The 20,388-nt window shown below is 45.2% G+C and overlaps 1 protein-coding gene across 2 annotated transcripts in view; it reads left to right on the top strand.

Moving 5' to 3' along the window:
- Positions 1–20,388, top strand: part of LOC139545028 (collagen alpha-1(XXVII) chain B-like) — a 96,891-nt gene that overhangs the window by 7,244 nt on the left and 69,259 nt on the right. For both annotated transcript variants that reach the window (XM_071352362.1, XM_071352364.1), the window contains exons 3-5: positions 4,362–5,761; positions 11,644–11,697; positions 19,705–19,758. In XM_071352362.1, the coding sequence (XP_071208463.1) occupies positions 4,362–5,761; positions 11,644–11,697; positions 19,705–19,758 (1,508 nt within the window). The remainder of the gene's footprint in view (positions 1–4,361; positions 5,762–11,643; positions 11,698–19,704; positions 19,759–20,388) is intronic.

Here is a 20,388-nt window from a genome sequence, read left to right as displayed (position 1 = left end):
CCAGATGCCCTACTACAACATGGTACCAACACTGTACCTGGTGGTACCCAGATGCCCTACTACAACATGGTACCAGCACTGTCCCTGGTGGTACCCAGATGGCTTACTACAACATGGTACCAGCACTGTCCCTGGTGGTACCCAAATGGCTTACTACAACATGGTACCAGCACTGTACCTGGTGGTACCCAGATGCCCTACTACAACATGGTACCAGCACTGTCCCTGGTGGTACCCAGATGGCCTACTACAACATGGTACCAACACTGTCCCTGGTGGCACCCAGATGGCTTACTACAACATGGTACCAGCACTGGCCCTGGTGGTACCCAGATGCCCTACTACAACATGGTACCAGCACTGTCCCTGGTGGTACCCAGATGCCCTACTACAACATGGTACCAGCACTGTCCCTGGTGGTACCCAGATGGCCTACTACAACATGGTACCAACACTGTCCCTGGTGGCACCCAGATGGCTTACTACAACATGGTACCAGCACTGGCCCTGGTGGTACCCAGATGCCCTACTACAACATGGTACCAGCACTGTCCCTGGTGGTACCCAGATGGCTTACTACAACATGGTACCAATACTGTCCCTGGTGGTACCCAGATGACTTACTACAACATGGTACCAGCACTGTCCCTGGTGGTACCCAGATGCCCTACTACAACATGGTACCAGCACTGTCCCTGGTGGTACCCAGATGACTTACTACAACATGGTACCAACACTGTCCCTGGTGGTACCCAGATGACTCACTACAACATGGTACCAACACTGTCCCTGGTGGTACCCAGATGGCTTACTACAACATGGTACCAGCACTGTCCCTGGTGGTACCCAGATGACTTACTACAACATGGTACCAGCACTGTCCCTGGTGGTACCCAGATGGCTTACTAGAACATGGTACCAAAACTGTCCCTGGTGGTACCCAGATGACTTACTACAACATGGTACCAGCACTGTCCCTGGTGGTACCCAGATGGCCTACTACAACATGGTACCAGCACTGTCCCTGGTGGTACCCAGATGGCTTACTACAACATGGTACCAAAACTGTCCCTGGTGGTACCCAGATGCCCTACTACAACATGGTACCAACACTGTCCCTGGTGGTACCCAGATGGCTTACTACAACATGGTACCAAAACTGTCCCTGGTGGTACCCAGATGGCTTACTACAACATGGTACCAGCACTGTCCCTGGTGGTACCCAGATGGCTTACTACAACCTGGTACCAAAACTGTCCCTGGTGGTACCCAGATGGCTTACTACAACATGGTACCAACACTGTCCCTGGTGGTACCCAGATGCCCTACTACAACATGGTACCAACACTGTCCCTGGTGGTACCCAGATGGCTTACTACAACATGGTACCAACACTGTCCCTGGTGGTACCCAGATGCCCTACTACAACATGGTACCAGCACTGTCCCTGGTGGTACCCAGATGGCTTACTACAACATGGTACCAACACTGTCCCTGGTGGTACCCAGATGCCCTACTACAACATGGTACCAACACTGTCCCTGGTGGTACCCAGATGGCTTACTACAACATGGTACCAACACTGTCCCTGGTGGTACCCAGATGCCCTACTACAACATGGTACCAACACTGTCCCTGGTGGTACCCAGATGGCTTACTACAACATGGTACCAACACTGTCCCTGGTGGTACCCAGATGCCCTACTACAACATGGTACCAACACTGTCCCTGGTGGTACCCAGATGGCTTACTACAACATGGTACCAGCACTGTCCCTGGTGGTACCCAGATGCCCTACTACAACATGGTACCAGCACTGTCCCTGGTGGTACCCTGATGGCTTACTACAACATGGTACCAACACTGTCCCTGGTGGTACCCAGATGGCTTACTACAACATGGTACCAACACTGTCCCTGGTGGTACCCAGATGGCTTACTACAACATGGTACCAGCACTGTCCCTGGTGGTACCCAGATGCCCTACTACAACATGGTACCAACACTGTACCTGGTGGCACCCAGATGGCTTACTACAACATGGTACCAACACTGTCCCTGGTGGTACCCAGATGGCTTACTACAACATGGTACCAACACTGTCCCTGGTGGTACCCAGATGCCCTACTACAACATGGTACCAGCACTGTCCCTGGTGGTACCCAGATGGCTTACTACAACATGGTACCAGCACTGTCCCTGGTGGTACCCAGATGGCTTACTACAGTACCATACTTCAGCTACATTACTCCACATAGACATAGAGTTTGACATAGAGAAGAAGGATGATCATTTGTGTAAAGAAATACACAAGTTACTGTAGGCAAGCAATAGACTGGACTGGACTGTATCAGGTTGATCTCCTATCAGCTATTTAAAAGCAAGTGTAACGTTGTAACAATGTTGTAACAATGTTGTAACAAGTGTTGAAGGTTTTGCTACAACAACTCATCTGATTTATTCGATTTTCCTTCTGGACCATTTGATCTCCTGTAAGTAAAGCTGCTTTCTTTAAGCTGAATGTCTTTCTTACCAGCATGCCTTTCTTACCAGTTTCACAAATATGTAGAATGTAGAGCACTTCCTGTAGAGCACTTCCTTTAGAGCACTTCCTGTAGAGCTCTTCCTGTCCTGGTTTGGGGGTCAGGGTCTGACATAAGTACTCATTTGAAATTTGAACATCTTAAAACATTTATGCAGTCACTAACACTTAGCACAAAGCACTATACGTTTAACCGGCATATGGTTACAACAATTATCTATAATCTCTATTCCTTCCCATGAGATTGTAATTAAAACCTGGAACATACAGGCTACTGTAAAGTTTCCACAATACAATAACCGCTTAATCCTGGCCTCCTGTCTCAGTCAGTTCCAGTCATTTTTACACCGTACTCAGCAGAACACATTGTTCATTTCCAGACAAAGGAAAGGGAGGTTTTCTGTCTGCTTTGTAGATCTGCAGATTTCCTTCATTGTTAAAAACCACCATCACTGTCCTCTCTCCAGGGAGCCGTTGAGCTTCTGTTTCAAGAGGTTTTTCTAACAAAGACTGACATAATAGCTACATAATCTGTGGGCCATTGGTGGAGTTGGACGTTGATGCACAGCCCCAGTGGAGATCGCTGGCTATCTCTTCATGAGCGGTTTTTGCCACAGGATTTCCACATTTTAGTCAGGGAGCTGCCAGTTTGGACTCGGGCTTGCAGTGTTTCATTTATTTGGTCACATAAAAAAATCGAATTCAGTTCTAATGAAGAAATCAAATCAGTTAATTAGATTTTGCATAGTGTTTTTAACCTTAGCCTCTACAAACCTCTACTCATTCCACTGGACCGTTAAAAGGTGATAAGGACCAACAAAGAGTATTCTCAGGGCAGAACTTCTGGTTTTGACGAGCAGAAGTGACTTTTCATAGCAGGTTAAGAGAACTAATGCAGCAGGTTAGGACAATTAATGTGGCAGGTTAGGAAAAGCGTTAGGGTTAGCTAAAATGCTAAAATTGTCCCAGAAACAACTCAAACATATCTAGCTACAAGCAGGTCTTCCCTGAGAACTGTCTTGGTTTCCACTAATGCGATGCTGAAATGTCTGTGATCAACTCTTGTGACCCCTGCTCTTTTAGTTGTTGTAGGTCACACATTCAAAGAATTGGCACAAAGCCTGAAATCACATTGTAAATATATCCCACATGTATGCATAAACAGTTGTTGCTGGTAAGACCTTGGATGAACTGATCTTGATACTTGAGTACGAGGAACACTGTCTTTGAGACTTCAGTCTGTATCAGAAATCTATTCCCCCTACCTATTTTAGTGAATGAGTGATGTCTGATATCAGAAAATCAATTGTTCACAATGAATCGCAGTTTCACTGTCTCATCTTGATGTCATGATTGATGGAACATATTGCCAACGTTTGACTTTGACAACGTCTAAATGCCACTACTGAATTAAACCAAACACATTATGTAAATTCAGTAACTCAGAAGAGTCTCTTTGTCTGGGAGAAATCCTGGAAAGATGGCTGAACGCCTGGATCATGTCCTAGTTTATAACAAGGTCTCCTCTGTGAAGTCGACATCACTATAAGTCAATCTGTAGTGAGAGGAGACAGAAAAAGGCAAACATCAACATAAATACGATGTCACTTTGCTGTCACATCACACCTCCAAATACAACCTGTAATCTGACATCATCTGGAAGCTGTCTATAAACAGCCTGATGTTGAGTCTTTGTGTCTGAAACACTTGATTTTTCACCAGTTGAGTTTCCATTTTTCTGAATATGTCTTTCACATCTTCTAAATGAGCTATGGTCATGTGATCTGCCTAATGGTGTGTTTCTTCTGCTCCTCTGTAGATGTGGACGTTCTACAGCAGCTGGGGCTTACAGGGACGAGGACCGGAGGAGGTGCATCGTCCACAGGGGCCCGCTTCGCACCCCAGGGGGTCATCCCCTTTAAGTCTGGGGTCATCCTCACCCAACGGGCCCGGGTCCAGGCCCCACTGTCATCCGTCCTACCCCATGCCTCCTACCCCACCACCAACCTGTCTCTGATCCTCAGCCTGTGCTCCCACCGCGTCAACAGCGCCTTCCTCTTCACTGTCCTGTCCAAGAGGAGGAGACTGCAGCTGGGGGTCCAGTTCATCCTGGGGAAGGTGCTGGTCTACGTGGGCCAGAGGGACTTGGTCAGTTTCGATTATGACGTTCACAACGGCCAGTGGCATAACCTGGCCCTGGACATCCGAGGCCAGAGGGTCTCGTTATATACTTCTTGTGGGAAGACTAGTGTACATGCAGATCTGCATTCTAAAAAAGAGGAGGCCCTGGATCCCGAGGGCTCTTTCCTCTTGGGTAAGATGGCCCAGAACTCGGTGCAGTTTGAGGGTGCCGTTTGCCAGTTTGATATTTACCCCTCTGCCAAGGCAGCTCATAACTATTGTAAGTACATTAAGAAACAGTGCAGGGAGGCCGACAACTACAGGCCCGTAAATCTCCCATCCCTGCTACCTCTGATCCCCTCAGACCCAAACCTTACTGTCACCCTCCTCACCCCTCTAATGCCGACTGAAATACCCAGGAAGGCCCCCAGCCCTAATCTGGCCTTGACTGAGGACAGAACCAGGACTAAGCTTATTGTCCCAACTAACCGCCCCACAGTGGTGCCAACCCTCTCTGTGCGTAAGAGTTTTGTGACACCAAAGCCTGGAACTATGTCCCTGTCTCGTCCTGTGACTGTCGCCCCGACAACGTCCAGGCCGGGATTAAAGCGCCCCGTAGTGGCCACGACCCAAACTGTTACTGTACCCCTCAGGACCAGCGAAACACAAACATCCCCAATGCCAACGTCCTGTGGCGACAGTTTAGCTAAAAAGAGCACAGCAATGGAACCAGGTGTTAAAACCCAGAAACCCACGGGGAGCAGTTTGGCTGCTGCACCACTTCTTTCTACCACAACAACGCCACCAAAGAAGAAGCCAGACCACCAAACCACGGCAGCATCCAAACAAGGCTCTTCTTCTTCTGCTTCTTCTTCAAACACCTCTGTCCTCTTCGTACAGAGGAAGCAGCTGACCGCTCTGGCTGCACAGAATCCTGAGCCCAGAGTGACCAATGTGGAGGCTGTCAAACACACCTCATTTATCCCTGTCACTCCGCCTGCCACAGATGGCTTCCAAACCTGGGACTTGAAACCGACCCAGTTCTCATTGCTGGCTGGGCCGGGACCACCTGGACTAAAGGGGGAACCAGGACCCGCGGTAAGAACATGTCTTTTAAATAGAGGTGTGTGTGTGCGCAGCGTTCTAGGGCACTGTATCTCATTGCAAGAAGCGTCACTACAGTCCCTGGTTCGAATCCAGGCTGTATCACACCCGGCCGTGATTGGGAGTCCCATAGGGCGGCGCACAATTGTCCCAGCGTTTGGTCGGTGTAGGCCGTCATTGTAAATAAGAATTTGTTCTTAACTGACTTGCCTAGTTAAATTAAGGTTAAAACAAAATATATATATACATTTTAAAACATGCCTGGCATGCGTGGCAGGAGCAGCCTGATGCCTTTGAACACCTGATAGCCATATTTCACACTGAGCTCTGTTCTGTACTGTTCTAATCCCTCCTCCGCCCATGGTGTTAAACAAGCAGGGAGCCTGATGCTAAGTCACTCTGTTGATGAAGGGGTGGTTGGGTGTTGGGGGAAGGTTCATCCAATTTATAAGCCCCTGTCAAAGCCCTTCCCTGGGTTACAGACATCGAAGTGCCCCCCCCCCCTCCGAGTTCTGGCTGTGTGTCCTATAAAGCCAGAAAGGCACTGACTGAGAAAAGTGTCTTTGCAGGCTTTTATTGGGAATTACAAGGCTTAGAAGTGTCACTTTTACTTGTAAACTGCCCTTCAGTTGTGCATCTGTTCATTTTACATAACATATTGCAGAGGCTCCATCTTTCACTTTCAGTTTTTTGATTCTATCTTGTGTTTTAGTAGGAGCTCACTAAAACGTTACCTTCTCTATAGCCTGCTCGCTAGTGCCCCCCTCCCCCCAAGTATGAAAGACTGGCGGGCCGGTGCTAGCTACCGGTGCTTGCTTGCTAATGTGAGATTTCCTTTTTAGCGGGATAGGTAGAAATAGCCAGGCCAACAGAAGGGCCATGCCAGCCAGCGGTCTGTGTGTCTGAGCTGAGGGCCTGACGCCGGGGCGAGAGATTCCTCCCAGGAGGAAAAAATTTGACCTTTAGAGCAGGATCAGAGGTCATGGTGGACAAAATGCCTCGGAACATTTAACCGTTTTATGAAGTGGGGCCTAATTAGAGTGACAGGAACGCTTGACCTGATAATCATAATTCAATTTACGGCGATATGGATTTGTTGAGTGTGTGATTTGTCAGATGAAGATTTTCTGTACATTTTGTTGAGTTAGTTCAAACCTGTGGTGTAATTTTAAAATGTGTGCTTCAATGTTTTTGGATTGAAGTGAAGACTTCTCGTCTTGTGAAAGCGATGAAAATGATACATGGATTCCCAGAGGACAAATGAGAAATGTTATGAAGTCAGATGTTTCAACAACTTTGAAAACTATAACAAGCATGACTGTACAGCTCCTAACAGACCATTGATAGCTCATAGCATATAGGTAATTTGTTCTTATTGTAACCTTGGAATGTTATGGTGCCCAGGTAGGATGGCAGGGCTTGAGGCTGTACTTGTTTTTAAAGATCTCATGAAATGGGAGTTATTGGTCTTTTTTGACACTCTTGGCCTTGGCCATGTGTCCCCGTGTCACGGACTATTTCAGGTGTTTTCATGTGTTTTGTGGTGTCCCTCTTCTCACAATGTTGTATGTTGATGTACTTGATAATAATACATGCTTGTGCTGCTAAGGCAATGTCTGCCCTTGACTCTGTCCAAAGTTAAATCAAATACTGATGTCAGATTTTTTTTGTCAGAAATTTCAGAACATACTTTGTAGTCAAAGTATGACATAGTTTACAGTTTTAATATAATGGCCTTTGTTTGTTATATTGAGGACATTATGCAGGCCCTGCTGTGAGGCAATTCACTGGTCTGGGGTACAGATGATGGTTACCCACATTTTCCATTGTTAACTGAAGCCCAGAGAGCCCCAGCGTTAGGTCATACTTGACCGAACAGAGCAGCGTTGGCAATTCTTTCCGCTCGTACTTCTGCAGTGAGGGAATCCACACGGCTATGTACGTCATAGCCGCTTAAAGGTGGGAGAAACATGTTTATTGGAGAGCTAGCCTACAATTGATGCTGGGCTGTATTCGCCGCATGCTTGGTCAAGGCTGACGTTGCCAGGATATAGGCCTAATCTGCATCCCATGACGTTACCAGGATATAGGCCTAGTCTGCATCCCATGACATTACCAGGATATAGGCCTAGTCTGCATCCCATGACGTTACCAGGATATAGGCCTAGTCTGCATCCCATGACGTTACCAGGATATAGGCATAGTCTGCATCCCAAATGACCAAAATTAGTGCACTCTGTAGAGAATAGGGTACCATTGGGAGACAGGCATAGTTTGTCTCCTGCCTGGCATGATAATGTGTTAGAATGCCTTTCAAGTTCCACTGCTATGTAACACCGTTCTATCATCCAAGGTTTGCAGCAGCTAGAATAACTCACTCATTCAGAACCAAGAATTCCACAACTACAATTTGTTTCTATTCCTGTCAGTAGAATTGGAGACTAGACGTTCTTTGTAGCAGCGCAATTCTACAAATTGACTGGAATTTAGATAGAACTATTGGCAAGCTTTGTTTTGAGGGTTTGTGGCAGCCGGTTTGACTATTGGAATCTTCAAACACTGTTGAACTCCACTGCAGTGCAAGCTTGGCATCTGTCAGGTTACACATGTCCTGACATAGCCCACACTGGTCTCTATCTTCAAGCTGTCAGTGTCATTTCAATTGTGGACCACACCAAAGCATAAACAGTCTTCTTACAGCACTGGTTTCCAGTTAAATAAGCAACACACTCTGAGAACTGGTCTCCTCAATTTGTACTTACAGTAGGCTTGTTCGATAAAGACGTGTTTCTCTAGCTGTGTAAAGTAGTCTTGGTAGTAGTCTTGTGGTGCATTTCCACTATCAGGCTTAGCTACAGTGTTTGGCCCCAAAATGTTGGCTTTTGTGTTTTCACCTTCAAGGTCTGGACAAAAACAAATTGGTAGTTAAAGACTTAATAGGGTAGTTAAAGTGTCCAAATAGAAACAATTGTTTTATGACCATCGGATTTATATACAGTATCCACCATTAAGTTCCTACTGTATGTTAACAAAACCATAGATCCTACTATATGTTAACAAAACCATAGATCCTATTGTATGTTAACAAAACCATAGATCCTACTGTATGTTAACAAAACCATAGATCCTACTGTATGTTAACAAAACCATAGAACCTACTGTATGTTAACAAAAACATAGTTGCTACTGTCTGTTAACGAACCGTAGTTCCTACTGTATGTTAACAAAACCATAGGTCCTACTGTATGTTAACAAAACGTAGTTCCTACTGTACAGTGCCTTGCAAAAATATTCATCCCCCTTGGCGTTTTTCGTATTTTGTTGTAATAGACATACACAAAATAGTCCAAATTGCTGAAGTGAAATGAAAAAAATTACTTGTTTCAAAAAATTCAACAAAAAGAAAAAATGGAAAAGTGGTGAATGCATATGTATTCACCCCCTTTGCTATGAAGCCCCTAAATAAGATCTGGTGCAACCAATTACCTTCAGAAGTCACATAATTAGATAAATAATGTCCACCTGTGTACAATCTAAGTGTCACATGATCTCAGTATATATACACCTGTTCTGAAAGGCCCCAGAGTCTGCAACACCACTAAGCAAGGTGCACCACCAAGAACGCGGCACCATGAAGACAAAGGAGCTCTCCAAACAGGTCAGGGACAAAGTTGTGGAGAAGTACAGATCAGGGTTGAGTTATAATTGTTTTTCCAAAACTTTGAACAATCCACAGAGCGCCATTAAATCCGTTATTAAAAAATGGAAAGAATATCTCACCACAACAAACCTGCCAAGAGAGGGCCGCCCACCAAAACTCACAGACCAGGCAAGGAGGGCATTAATCAGAGAGGCAACAAAGAGACCAAAGGTAATCCTGAAGGAGCTGCAATGCTCCACAGCGAAGATTGGAGTATCTGTCCATAGGACCACTTTAAGCCGTACACTCCACAGAGCTGGGCTTTACGGAAGAGTGGCCAGAAAAAAGCCATTGCTTAAAGAAGAAAATAAGCAAACACGTTTGGTTTTCGCCAAAAGGCATATGGGAGACTCCCCAAACATATGGAAGAAGGAACTCTGGTCAGATGAGAATAAAATTGAGCTTTTTGGCATCAAGGAAAATGCTATGTCTGGCGCAAACCCAACACCTCCCATTACCCCGAGAACACCATCCCCACAGTGAAGCATGGTGGTGGCAGCATTATGCTGTGGGATGTTTTTCATCGGCAGGGACTGAGAACCTGGTCAGAATTGAAGGAATGATGGATAGCGCTAAATACAGGGAAATTCTTGAGGGAAATCTGTTTCAGTCTTCCAGAGTTTTGAGACTGGGACGGAGGTTCACCTTCTGTCAGGACAATGACCCTAAGGATACTGCTGAAGCAACACTTGAGTGGTTTAAGGGGAACATTTATATGTCTTGGAATGGCCTAGTCAAAGCCCAGACCTCAATCCAATTGAGAAACTGTGGTATGAGTTAAAGATTGCTGTACACCAGCGGAACCCATCCAACTTGAAGGAGCTGAAAGTAGTTTTTCCTTGAAGAATGGGCAAAAATCCCAGTGGCTAGATGTGCCAAGCTTATAGATACATACCCTAAGAGACTTGCAGCTGTAATTGCTGCAAAAGGCGGCTCTACAAAGTATTGACTTTGGGGGGGTGAATAGTTATTCACGCTTAAGTTTTCAGTTTTTTTGTCTTATTTCTTGTTTGTTTCACAAGAAAAATATTTTGCATCTTCAAAGTGGTAGGCATGTTGTGTAAATCAAATGATACAAACCCCCCAAAAATCTATTTTAATTGCAGGCAACAAAATAGGAAAAATGCCAAGGGGGGTGAATACTTTCGCAAGCCACAGTATGTTAACAAACCGGTGATCCTACTTTATGTTAAAAAAACATAGTTCCTACTGTATGTTAACAAACCGTAGTTCGTACTGTATGTTAAAAAAACATAGTTCCTACTGTATGTTAACAAAACCATAGATCCTACTATATGTTAACAAAACCATAGATCCTACTGTATGTTCCTACGTAGTTCTCAAGATGTTTTTCATTTCCTCTTTCCTGTCTTGTCGTTGTGTTTTATGAGCCTGGTGGAAAAGTAGAAATGAGATCAAAACCTAACATTTCCAAACCTAACTAAGGGTCTGCTCTCTGCTTGGGTTTGCAGACTCTGACCCCTCATTAGCAATGACCTTTGATAGCTGAGCTAATCCATGTGTGTAATTGGTTTAAAGCTAGCTGATGCTCGTAATTAACAAGAGTGTGTTTGGAACCGACTAACGCAGGCCCCGGTCCACAGTCCAGGCCTCCCTGCCAGCACAATGACTCACACTTCCACATCCAAGCACTGGAGTGGTTTTGGAATTGGAATAATATTGGTTTCAGTGGGAGTGAGCCGTAGCTGGCTTAACAATACGCTCTCAACCACACTGCCAACATTTAAACCCAAGACCTAACAAAGGAGGTTCGCTAGCACTGATCCAAGTTGAAACTAAGCTGTGTTGAATGTAACAGGCTATGCTTGCAGAATGGCAGGGAAAAGAACGAAGCCTTGTTTCGATATGCAGCTCCTGAAAATGACTTTGGATCCAGCCGAGTATAACCGTGCTGGGTGGATTGATAGGTGTTTTACTGCCAGTGTAATGAGGGCAGTTAGCTCAGCTAGTGATGACATGCCACTATGTGGATTGTATGTTACATTTCCAACTCTCAAACTCTTCCAAGTGCCAACTCTTCCATGGAACTGTATCTCATTCAAGTTCTGTTCTCAAACGTGGCTTCATTCAATCAATTCAATCCACTTCCTGTACACAGTCTGTTAGTGCTCTTACTCACTTCCTGCTTTAATGACATCTTTTTTCCCCCTTCTAGGGACTTCAAGGACCTCCTGGGAAGCCAGGGACGCCGGGGAAGAGGGGGCCTCGGGTGAGTTTCCCTTGTTTGTGTTCCTGTTCCTCTTGGAGTACACTAAAACAGTGATTCTTAACCAGGGGGCCCCTGGAAAGAAAGAGCTTCTTTTTTTTAAGGGTTTCAGTGGACCTCAAAAAACCCTGGCACTAAAACCAATGACAAATGATAAATGATAAATGATAAAAACCCTCCCAACCCTCCCATTCTAGAGCTAGTGCAATTGCTTACTAGCGTTAGCTGGTATAGACTGGAATACGGTATTCCAGTCTATGGTACCAGTCTAGGTACCAGCTAGTAAGCAATTGCGCTAGCTCTAGTTAGCAACTTCCTTCAAACTGCACGCAGAGACATAAAAATGGTATCCACGAGTTCATCTGACTCTAGTGATGTAGATAAAGCGGCTCATTGCCAAAATCCCATAGTATCCCTTTAAGATAACACCATTAGTAGTGTCTTAATACAGAGGGGTTTATAGAGAATTATGATAAAGCTCTCAATAACATCTCTGGATTATGGAGCATTATTCACCCTAGGTTCAGTTTCCTTTGGCTCTGATCACACTGTGTGTGTCTGCTGCCAAGGTACGCCTCTAAAGCTGGAAAGCAAATAGCTGTAAGACTATGATAGTCAGTGGAGCCGAAGGCAAATTAGTGAGTGAAACCTACATTCATTAAGGGAAACACACAAGGTTTTCATTGTATGGGGTATATACAGGAGCAATTCAGGTGTTAAAGAATGAATACGTTATGTGAAACTTAGAAACAACTCTGGATTGGTTAGATTAAGTAGCATACTATTGGGTATTTATACACCACTAGTGCTTGTGGAATAGGCACCGGCTGGAATGCGGTTTTAACCAATCAGCATTCAGGATTAGACCCACCTGTTGTATAATTTCACTTGGCCTCTATGTTAGGCTACTTCTATTTGTATGAATGCTTCCAGTGTATTAGTGCTCTAAATTAAATCGTTCACCATTGCCATGCTTCTCCACTTGCGGCTCCATACTCAGTCAGTGTTTCTTGCCTTAGTAAAATGAGCAGCGCTTTATATGAGTTAGAATATGCTCATGTTGTGAATAATAGAACAAAACAAAGACATGTTATGTTTCTCTGAATATTTATGTTGTTGTTGTGTTTAAACTCCCTGTGACCTCTCTTAGGGCCATGGTTTGGTCTGTAGAGCAGCTGGAACAACCTTTGAACATAGGACCTATGTAATCCATGTCATATTAAAATGGATGTTTATTAGACTTTACTCAGTAGGAAGCAAGCCTGAATCCCTCCACCGAGATATCTAAGGATTTATCAATGGATCAGGAGTGTCTCTTTTAGATTAGAGCATCAGAAGATATTGTTTCTTTCCCACGATGATAATGGAATCATCTCTTCCATTTTTCAGCTTTTCAGGGATTTTCAGCAAGATAATACATATGAGTGAAGGAGTTTACTGTCTGTTCAGCGATCCTGTTCAGACTGACTTCTCTAGGTAGTGTGTGTGACTGTACGTGTGTTTGCGTAGGTATGTGCGCATGTGTGTGTCTGCCTGCATACGTGTGTGTATCAGCTACCAGCCGTAGTCTATGAGACTGTGCTACTTTCTGGAGGCTGGAGGCCGGGGGCTGGAGGCCGGAGACTGAGGGCTGGAGGTCGGGGGCTGGTCTGGGTCCTCAGAGGGGTAGGCTGTGGGAACCCAATCTCTTTAACTGAAGAAAGAGAGCTTTGTCCCCGTCTTATTAAAGGCATTTAAGAGCCAGACTGGAGCTCACTACCAGCTCCCACCAGTACACTACCTTCAAGCCGTTCATTCATGATCATGATCAAGAGCCAGAGACCCGGATTGCCAGACAACTCACTCCAATTCATTGTGGACTGAATGATTCCTGAGTGACTTGGTGGTGCAGTATCTGTACTGTATTGGGTTCATCTTAACGCCTCGATCACACCGAAAGCGGCATTGCGTATTGGTACACCAGAAGTACATTCATTTCCAATGGAACGCTGTGTTTGCCTTGCAGCATTGCGTTGCAGAGGCAGTTGCAGTGCGTTCTGTGTGGTGGAGACGTTGGATTTATCAAACGTATGAGTCACATTGTCTGCATAGACGGCTTGACAGAAATGGTAGCAGAAGGTGAATGTTGAACCTTTGATGCTGCACCTCATTTTACACTATGATGCTGTAGGTGTTATCTAGGCGTCAATAGGAGACTAAGTGAAAATGGAACTTAAGTGGAAGTTAGAATTTGCCCCCAAGACTGTATGATGTCTAAAAGAAGTGGTTGAGCTGCTGCCTGCCTGTCAGCTGGATATGGATAGCTCTGCTCTCTGGGTCGTGGCTCAGCAAACATCAACAGATGGGGGAACATTTTGATTCTTCTAATATTGACAAAGACATGAGAAACTGTTTAAACAGTGCAATGACATTGTACTAAACACAACTTATTTTCTGTGACCTTCATGAACCTTTACAAATGACCTTGGTGGCTCTGGATGGTAAATACTGATTTAATGAAACCTGTTTCCAGGGGACTGACGTAATAGTGAAACCTAACCTTTAGAGGCCATTGAACTCATTTGACCTGTCACCTTTGACACAGATATGTGAGGCGTAATCGTGAGTCGTCTAGACGTATAGCCATCCCCCATTCATAATTACAGCTCAGCTACTGCAGTAAAGGGTTGGTGGCGGTCGGTGCTGTGTGAACGTGAGCTACCTCACTAACGCTAACAGCCCGTTTCTCTTGACAGAGAGGTGTCATGTCTGACTGTGGGCAGCCTGTCTCAACTCAACTCTTCCTTCACCTCTTCCTCTTCATACACGTGAGAGCCTCACACCAGCGTTCCTAAGCTCAGTCGTCAAGCCTGCGGGCGGCTAGCCGGCTAGCACTCAAAGAAAGCCGTGCCTGCCTGAGGAAGATATCCCCCAGCCCTGCAGGGAGGCATGGTGCCTGGTGCCTGAGCCGCCATCAAAGGAGCCTTTGTGTTGTGGGGAACTGACCCTCAGCACAGCGTAGGCAGCAGGGAAGGTGTGAAGGTGCTGTAGTGTGCAGTTCAGTAGATAGCAGTGCAGTATACTCTTAGAAAAAAGGGTTCCAAAATGATTTGTCGGCTGTAACCATAGGAGAAACCTTTTAGGTTGCAGGTAGAACCTTTTTTGGTTTCAGGTAGAATTCTGTTGGGTTCCATGTAGAACCCTCTGTGGAAAGGGTAGTGGCACTGATGAGGAAATCAAGATGAATGTTCTTGGTTGAATGTCCCAGGGTCCAATGAACGACTGTTTTCCCAAGGGGAGCTGCCTGTCACTGGTTCTGACAGAAGGCTGATGCAGGTCGATTATAGTGCCGTTCAGCCCTGCACTGGCATTTCCATTCACTGTTTTGGGTATTGTTTATCTGACCTGGATTCAAATACATATGTATTTGAGTATCTGGTATTTAAAATACTTTTTTTGTCAATTGGAGTATTTTTGAATGCACAGCCCAAAACAAGTATTTATATTTGAGTATTTGAATGCTTATTTGTAAAAAAACAATTAGTCTGCCAAATTGTATTTCAAATACTCAAATATACTGACTCAAATACAGTCCCATGAATTTATACCAGGTGTTTGAAAATAGTATTTGAAATAAGTATTTGAAAATAATGTCAAATACTTTCCAAGTGTATTTCCAAATACACTATATATACAAATGTGGACACCCCACATTTTGTGGATTCGGCTATTTCAACCACACCCGTTGCTGACAGGTGTATACAATCAAGCACACAGCCATGTAATCTCCATACACAAACATTAGCAGCAGAATGGCCTTACTGGCCTCAGTGACTTTCAACGTGGCACCGTCACAGGATGCCACCTTTCCAACAAGTCAGTTCGTCAAATTTTTGCCCTGCTAGAGCTGCCCCGGTCAACTGTAAGTGCTGTTATTGTGAAGTGGAAACTTATAGGAGCAACAACGGCTCAGCCACGAAGTGGTAGGCCACACAAGCTCATAGAACGGGACCGCCGAGTGTTGAAGCGCGTAATTCGTAAAAAATCGCCTGTCCTTAGCATCACTCGCTACCGAGTTCCAAACTGCCTCTGGAAGCAACATCAGTACAATAACTGTTCGTTGGGAGCTTCATGAAATGGGTTTCCATGGCCGAGCAGCCGCACACAAGCCTAAGATCACCATGCGCAATGCCAAGCATCGGCTGGAGCGGTGTAAAGCTCGCCGCCAAACGCGTTCTCTGGAGTGATGAATCACGGTTCACCATCTGGCAGTCCGACGGACGAATCTGGGTTTGGCGGATGCCAGGAGAACGCTACCTGCCGAATGCGTAGTGCCAAATGTAAAGTGTGGTGGAGGAGGAATAATGGTTCGGGCTAGGCCCCTTATTTCCTGTGAAGGGAAATCTTAACCCTATAGCATACTCTTGTGGCTGAATGAAAGCAAGTCCCCGCAGCAATGTTCCAACATCTAGTGGAAAGCCTTCCCAGAAGAGTGTTATAATAGCAAAGGGGGGACCAACCCATGATTTTGGAATGAGATGTTCGACGAGCAGGCATCCACATACTTTTGGTTGTGTAGTGTACATTATATATATTATATATATATATATATTAAACTACTTGTCTTTTCAAGTAAAACATATCTGAATACTTACTTCGAATGTATGTAAAAGTATTTTAGATATTTGAAATAGTATTTTAAATCCAGGTCTGTGTTTATACAATACAACAGTAGACATATATTTTCCTCCAGAGATAAATCAATGACCGCAATATTAAGTTAACTGTATTTAACAGTTTCATTATGTTACTTCCTTGGTGTCATTTTATGTGATCTACATACGGAATGTACATACTCACCCATTTGCTTTCTACATACTCGTGTCGTAGAGCACATTAAAGCACTGAGAAGTCTGTTATCTGACTTCAAGTCATCTGGATCCAAGCGTCATGTCTCTCCCTGGTCCGTTTAACCTCAGAGTGTGTTAGAATGTCTGTTCTGGATTAATGGGCTGTAAAGACAGTAGCACGTGTCACCCCTGTAAAAGTTGTTGGCCCACATCATAAACCTGGTCCCAGCTCTCCCCCTATGACACAGCTGCCGCTTCATCCACAGGCAGGCTCAGGCCCTAGGGCCAGACCCCAGACCCATGCCTGGGTCTTGGGGGGAGAGAGAGCCATGTGTGTGTGTGTGCGTGCGTGCGTGTGTGTGTGTGTTTGACGATTGAGCTGACGTGTGTCAGGCATGAGCTGATGTGAGTGTGTGTGCACATACACACCTAGGCAGATTTATTTCCTTGTGTACAAGCCAAAGGCCTCTTTTTACAGGGATCAGTGGGGATACTATCAGGGCTCAGGGGAGAAGAGAGGGTTACTCCTCCTATGTCAGGCCACACACTGAAAGGCTGAAGGATAAACTGAGTAATGCTCCTCCTGTCTCCATAGGGGAATATCTCTCTACCTTCCCATCACTTGCTTCCTGTCACTTCATTGAATATGATGTGTAAGCTAATATCTTAGTCTCTGCATGTGCCTCCTGTTTATCTCTTCTTTCTCTCCACCATTCTCTCTCTCTCTGTCTTTTCTCTGTCTTCTCTCCCTCTCTGTCGTCTTTCTCTCGCTGTGTCTTCTCTCTCTCACTCTCTGTCTTATCTCTCTCTCTGTCCTCTCTCTCTCTCTCTCTCTCTCTCTCTCTCTCTCTCTCTCTCTCTCTCTCTCTCTCTCTCTCTCTCTCTCTCTCTCTCTCTCTCTCTCTCTCTCTCTCTCTCTCTCTCTCTCTCTCTCTCTCTCTCTCTCTCTCTCTCTCTCTCTCTCTCTCTCTCTCTCTCTCTCTCTCTCTCTCTCTCTCTCTCTGTCTTCTCTCTCTCTCTCTCTCTCTCTCTGTCTTCTCTCTCTCTCTCTCTCTCTCTGTCTTCTCTATTTCTCTCTACTCTCTCTCTCTCTCTCTGTGCCTCTCTCTCTATATTTCTTTCCCGTCTTTGTATTAAGAGATAATGATTTCCATATGTTGTAATATCCAGCTAATGCAAATGCAATGAGATGCACTGAATGGTTGAATAGAGAGGGAGGAAATCTGTAGATGAGCTTCTGGTAAGTGTCTCCACATGTCCACTGAGCTGTGTGTGGTGTGCTGGGACTGGGGCTGAGGGGCAGGGTAGTATGTGGGGGTTAGTGAAAGCTGCTGACTTCTATAAAGGCTGGTAATAAAGCAACTTCTCTACAGGCTGATAATAACGCAACTTCTCTACAGGCTGATAATAAAGCGCACATACATTAAATAACAGAGACTGAGACAGGCAGGATTACTAAACCAAACACTTGGCCCTCCCCTCATCTCTCCTCTCTCTCCTCTGTCTGCCCCTCTCTCCTTTGTCTCTCCTCTCTCTCTCTCTCCCATCTCTCCTCTATCTTTCCTCTGTCGCTCTCTCGCTCTCTCGCTCTCTCGCTCTCTCGCTCTCTTGCTCTCTCTCTCGCTCTCTCTGTCTCTCTGTCTCTTCTTTCACTTTCATGTCTCCCCTCTCACACTTTCATCTGTCTCCCCTCTCTCTCCTGTCTCTCCTCTCTCTCTCTCCTTTGTCTCCCCTCTCTCTTTCTTCTCTCTCTCCTCTGTCTCCTCTCTCTCTTCTGTCTCCACCTCTCTCTCGTCTTTCTCTCCTCTGTCTCCCCTCTCTCTCTCCTCTGTCTCTCATCTATCTCTCTCTCCTCTGTCTCCCCTCTCTCTTTCCTCTGTCTCCCCTCTCTCTCCCCTCTCTCTCTCCTCTCTCTCTCTCTCTCTCTCTCCTCTCTCTCTCCTCTGGATGTGATTGAACATAATTACCCCTCTCTCTTCTCTCCTCCACAATGGAACACTACGGAGTCAAGAGGATTTTGGTGTTCAGGAATGCTTTTAGTTAATTTTCTTTTCATGTACGACGGGGGAAACAAACACATTTAAGTCATAACTTCAACTGTCATTATCCCTGTCACGAGAGGTGTTTGTGATGGACATTACCCCAGCAAGTCCAACATTTTCTAAGGTGCAGCTTATCTCTCCCCAAAATTATTTAATATTGATTTGAATAAAATTTTATCAGGCTTCTCAGAAGACACCTTCACAATACTTTTTTCTAAAGGGTTCTATCGGCCCCAACTCCCTGTTCTGTTGAATGGGGCCCATTTGGAATGTATGTTCTGTTGAATGGGGCCCACTTGGAGTGTATGTTCTGTTGAATGGGGCCCATTTGGAGTGTATGTTCCGTTTCCCCAAGAGGACTTATCCTTTACCATTAATTACCAGTGGTTGCTATTTAGTTGGTCCCCCGCTAAAACATTTGGCATACCTGGTCCAATAGGATTCTACATGTACCAACAGTTTTTTGTATAACTCCTATAAGAGAGACAGAATATCCACTATATAAATGGTTGACTGGCCTTACCTTCACTCTGCTCTGTGGGGCCCACAGAGCAGTGGGATGAGGGTGGAATAGTGAACCGATGAGGAAAACCGCATCCATATTTAATAACTCAGACAGGCGTGCAGGCAGGGAAACAAACATGCAGACAAGCAGAGACACAGACAGGCAGACAAGCAAAGACACAGACAGACAGACAGACAGACAGACAGACAGACAGACAGACAGACAGACAGACAGACAGACAGACAGACAGACAGACAGACAGACAGACAGACAGACAGACAGACAGACAGACAGACAGACAGACAGACAGACAGACAGACAGACAGACAGACAGACAGACAGACATTTGGTGTGCATTTGGTCTGCAGAGCACCTACACAACCTTGACCAGTTGCATAGCCAGACGTTAGAGAGTGGAAAGTCTACAGGCAGTAAGATTACTCAGACAGTGATGGATATAGAAGTATCCCCCACTCCTTCACGAAAACCACAAAGTGGTTGAAGCATATACATGAGCCACTACATGAACACACTGTCACACTCCCTTCGTACTGAAACACATGTATGGTAGATCAACCTGTTTTTCTCCTCAATCTTCATTTCATCTCAACATTGTGTCTTCCTGTTTTTGTAGGGTCCTTCTGGTCCACATGGAAACCCAGGTCGCCCCGGACCCCCTGGACTCAAGGTATGTATTCAGTAGATAAATTATGATCCAGAGGTGTTTTGGGGGCCACATGGGGCCAAATTAGAGGGCCAATATAGAGACAGGTATTGGTGATAGTGTATGTGCTGTATATAGTGGTAACATTATTTACATGTAGATCCTGTGATTCCATATGAAACTCTATGGTGTTCATGTCCTCTTTGAACTGTGCCTGTGTCAGTACTTAAAAAGACAGAGTGAAAGCACAGTGGTTAATTCATAGCTGTGTTCGAATACTCATACTAACCGCACTAACAGTACTATTTGTGCCGTACTGTAAATTGAGTATGTAGTATGCTTACTGGTCATACTATGGATATAGTTAGTATGCCTTTTAGGGCCATAATGGAATTCTTCAGAAAATGGCCGTTGCTTAATCAGTGGTTAATCCATGTCTTCTATAACACCACCAGTCAACTGTGGCATCAGATAGGCTAGTGGTTAAGAGTGTTGGGCCAGTAACCATCAGATAGGCTAGTGGTTAAGAGTGTTGGACCAGTAACCATCAGATAGGCTAGTGGTTAAGAGTGTTGGGCCAGTAACCATCAGATAGGCTAGTGGTTAAGAGTGTTGGGCCAGTAACCGGCAGATAGGCTAGTGGTTAAGAGTGTT

This window comes from Salvelinus alpinus, chromosome 19 (assembly GCF_045679555.1).
Source record: "Salvelinus alpinus chromosome 19, SLU_Salpinus.1, whole genome shotgun sequence".
Taxonomy (NCBI): Eukaryota; Metazoa; Chordata; class Actinopteri; order Salmoniformes; family Salmonidae; genus Salvelinus; species Salvelinus alpinus.
The sequence above is the reverse complement of the archived record's forward strand: the minus strand, read 5'-3'. Positions and strand labels throughout refer to the sequence as shown.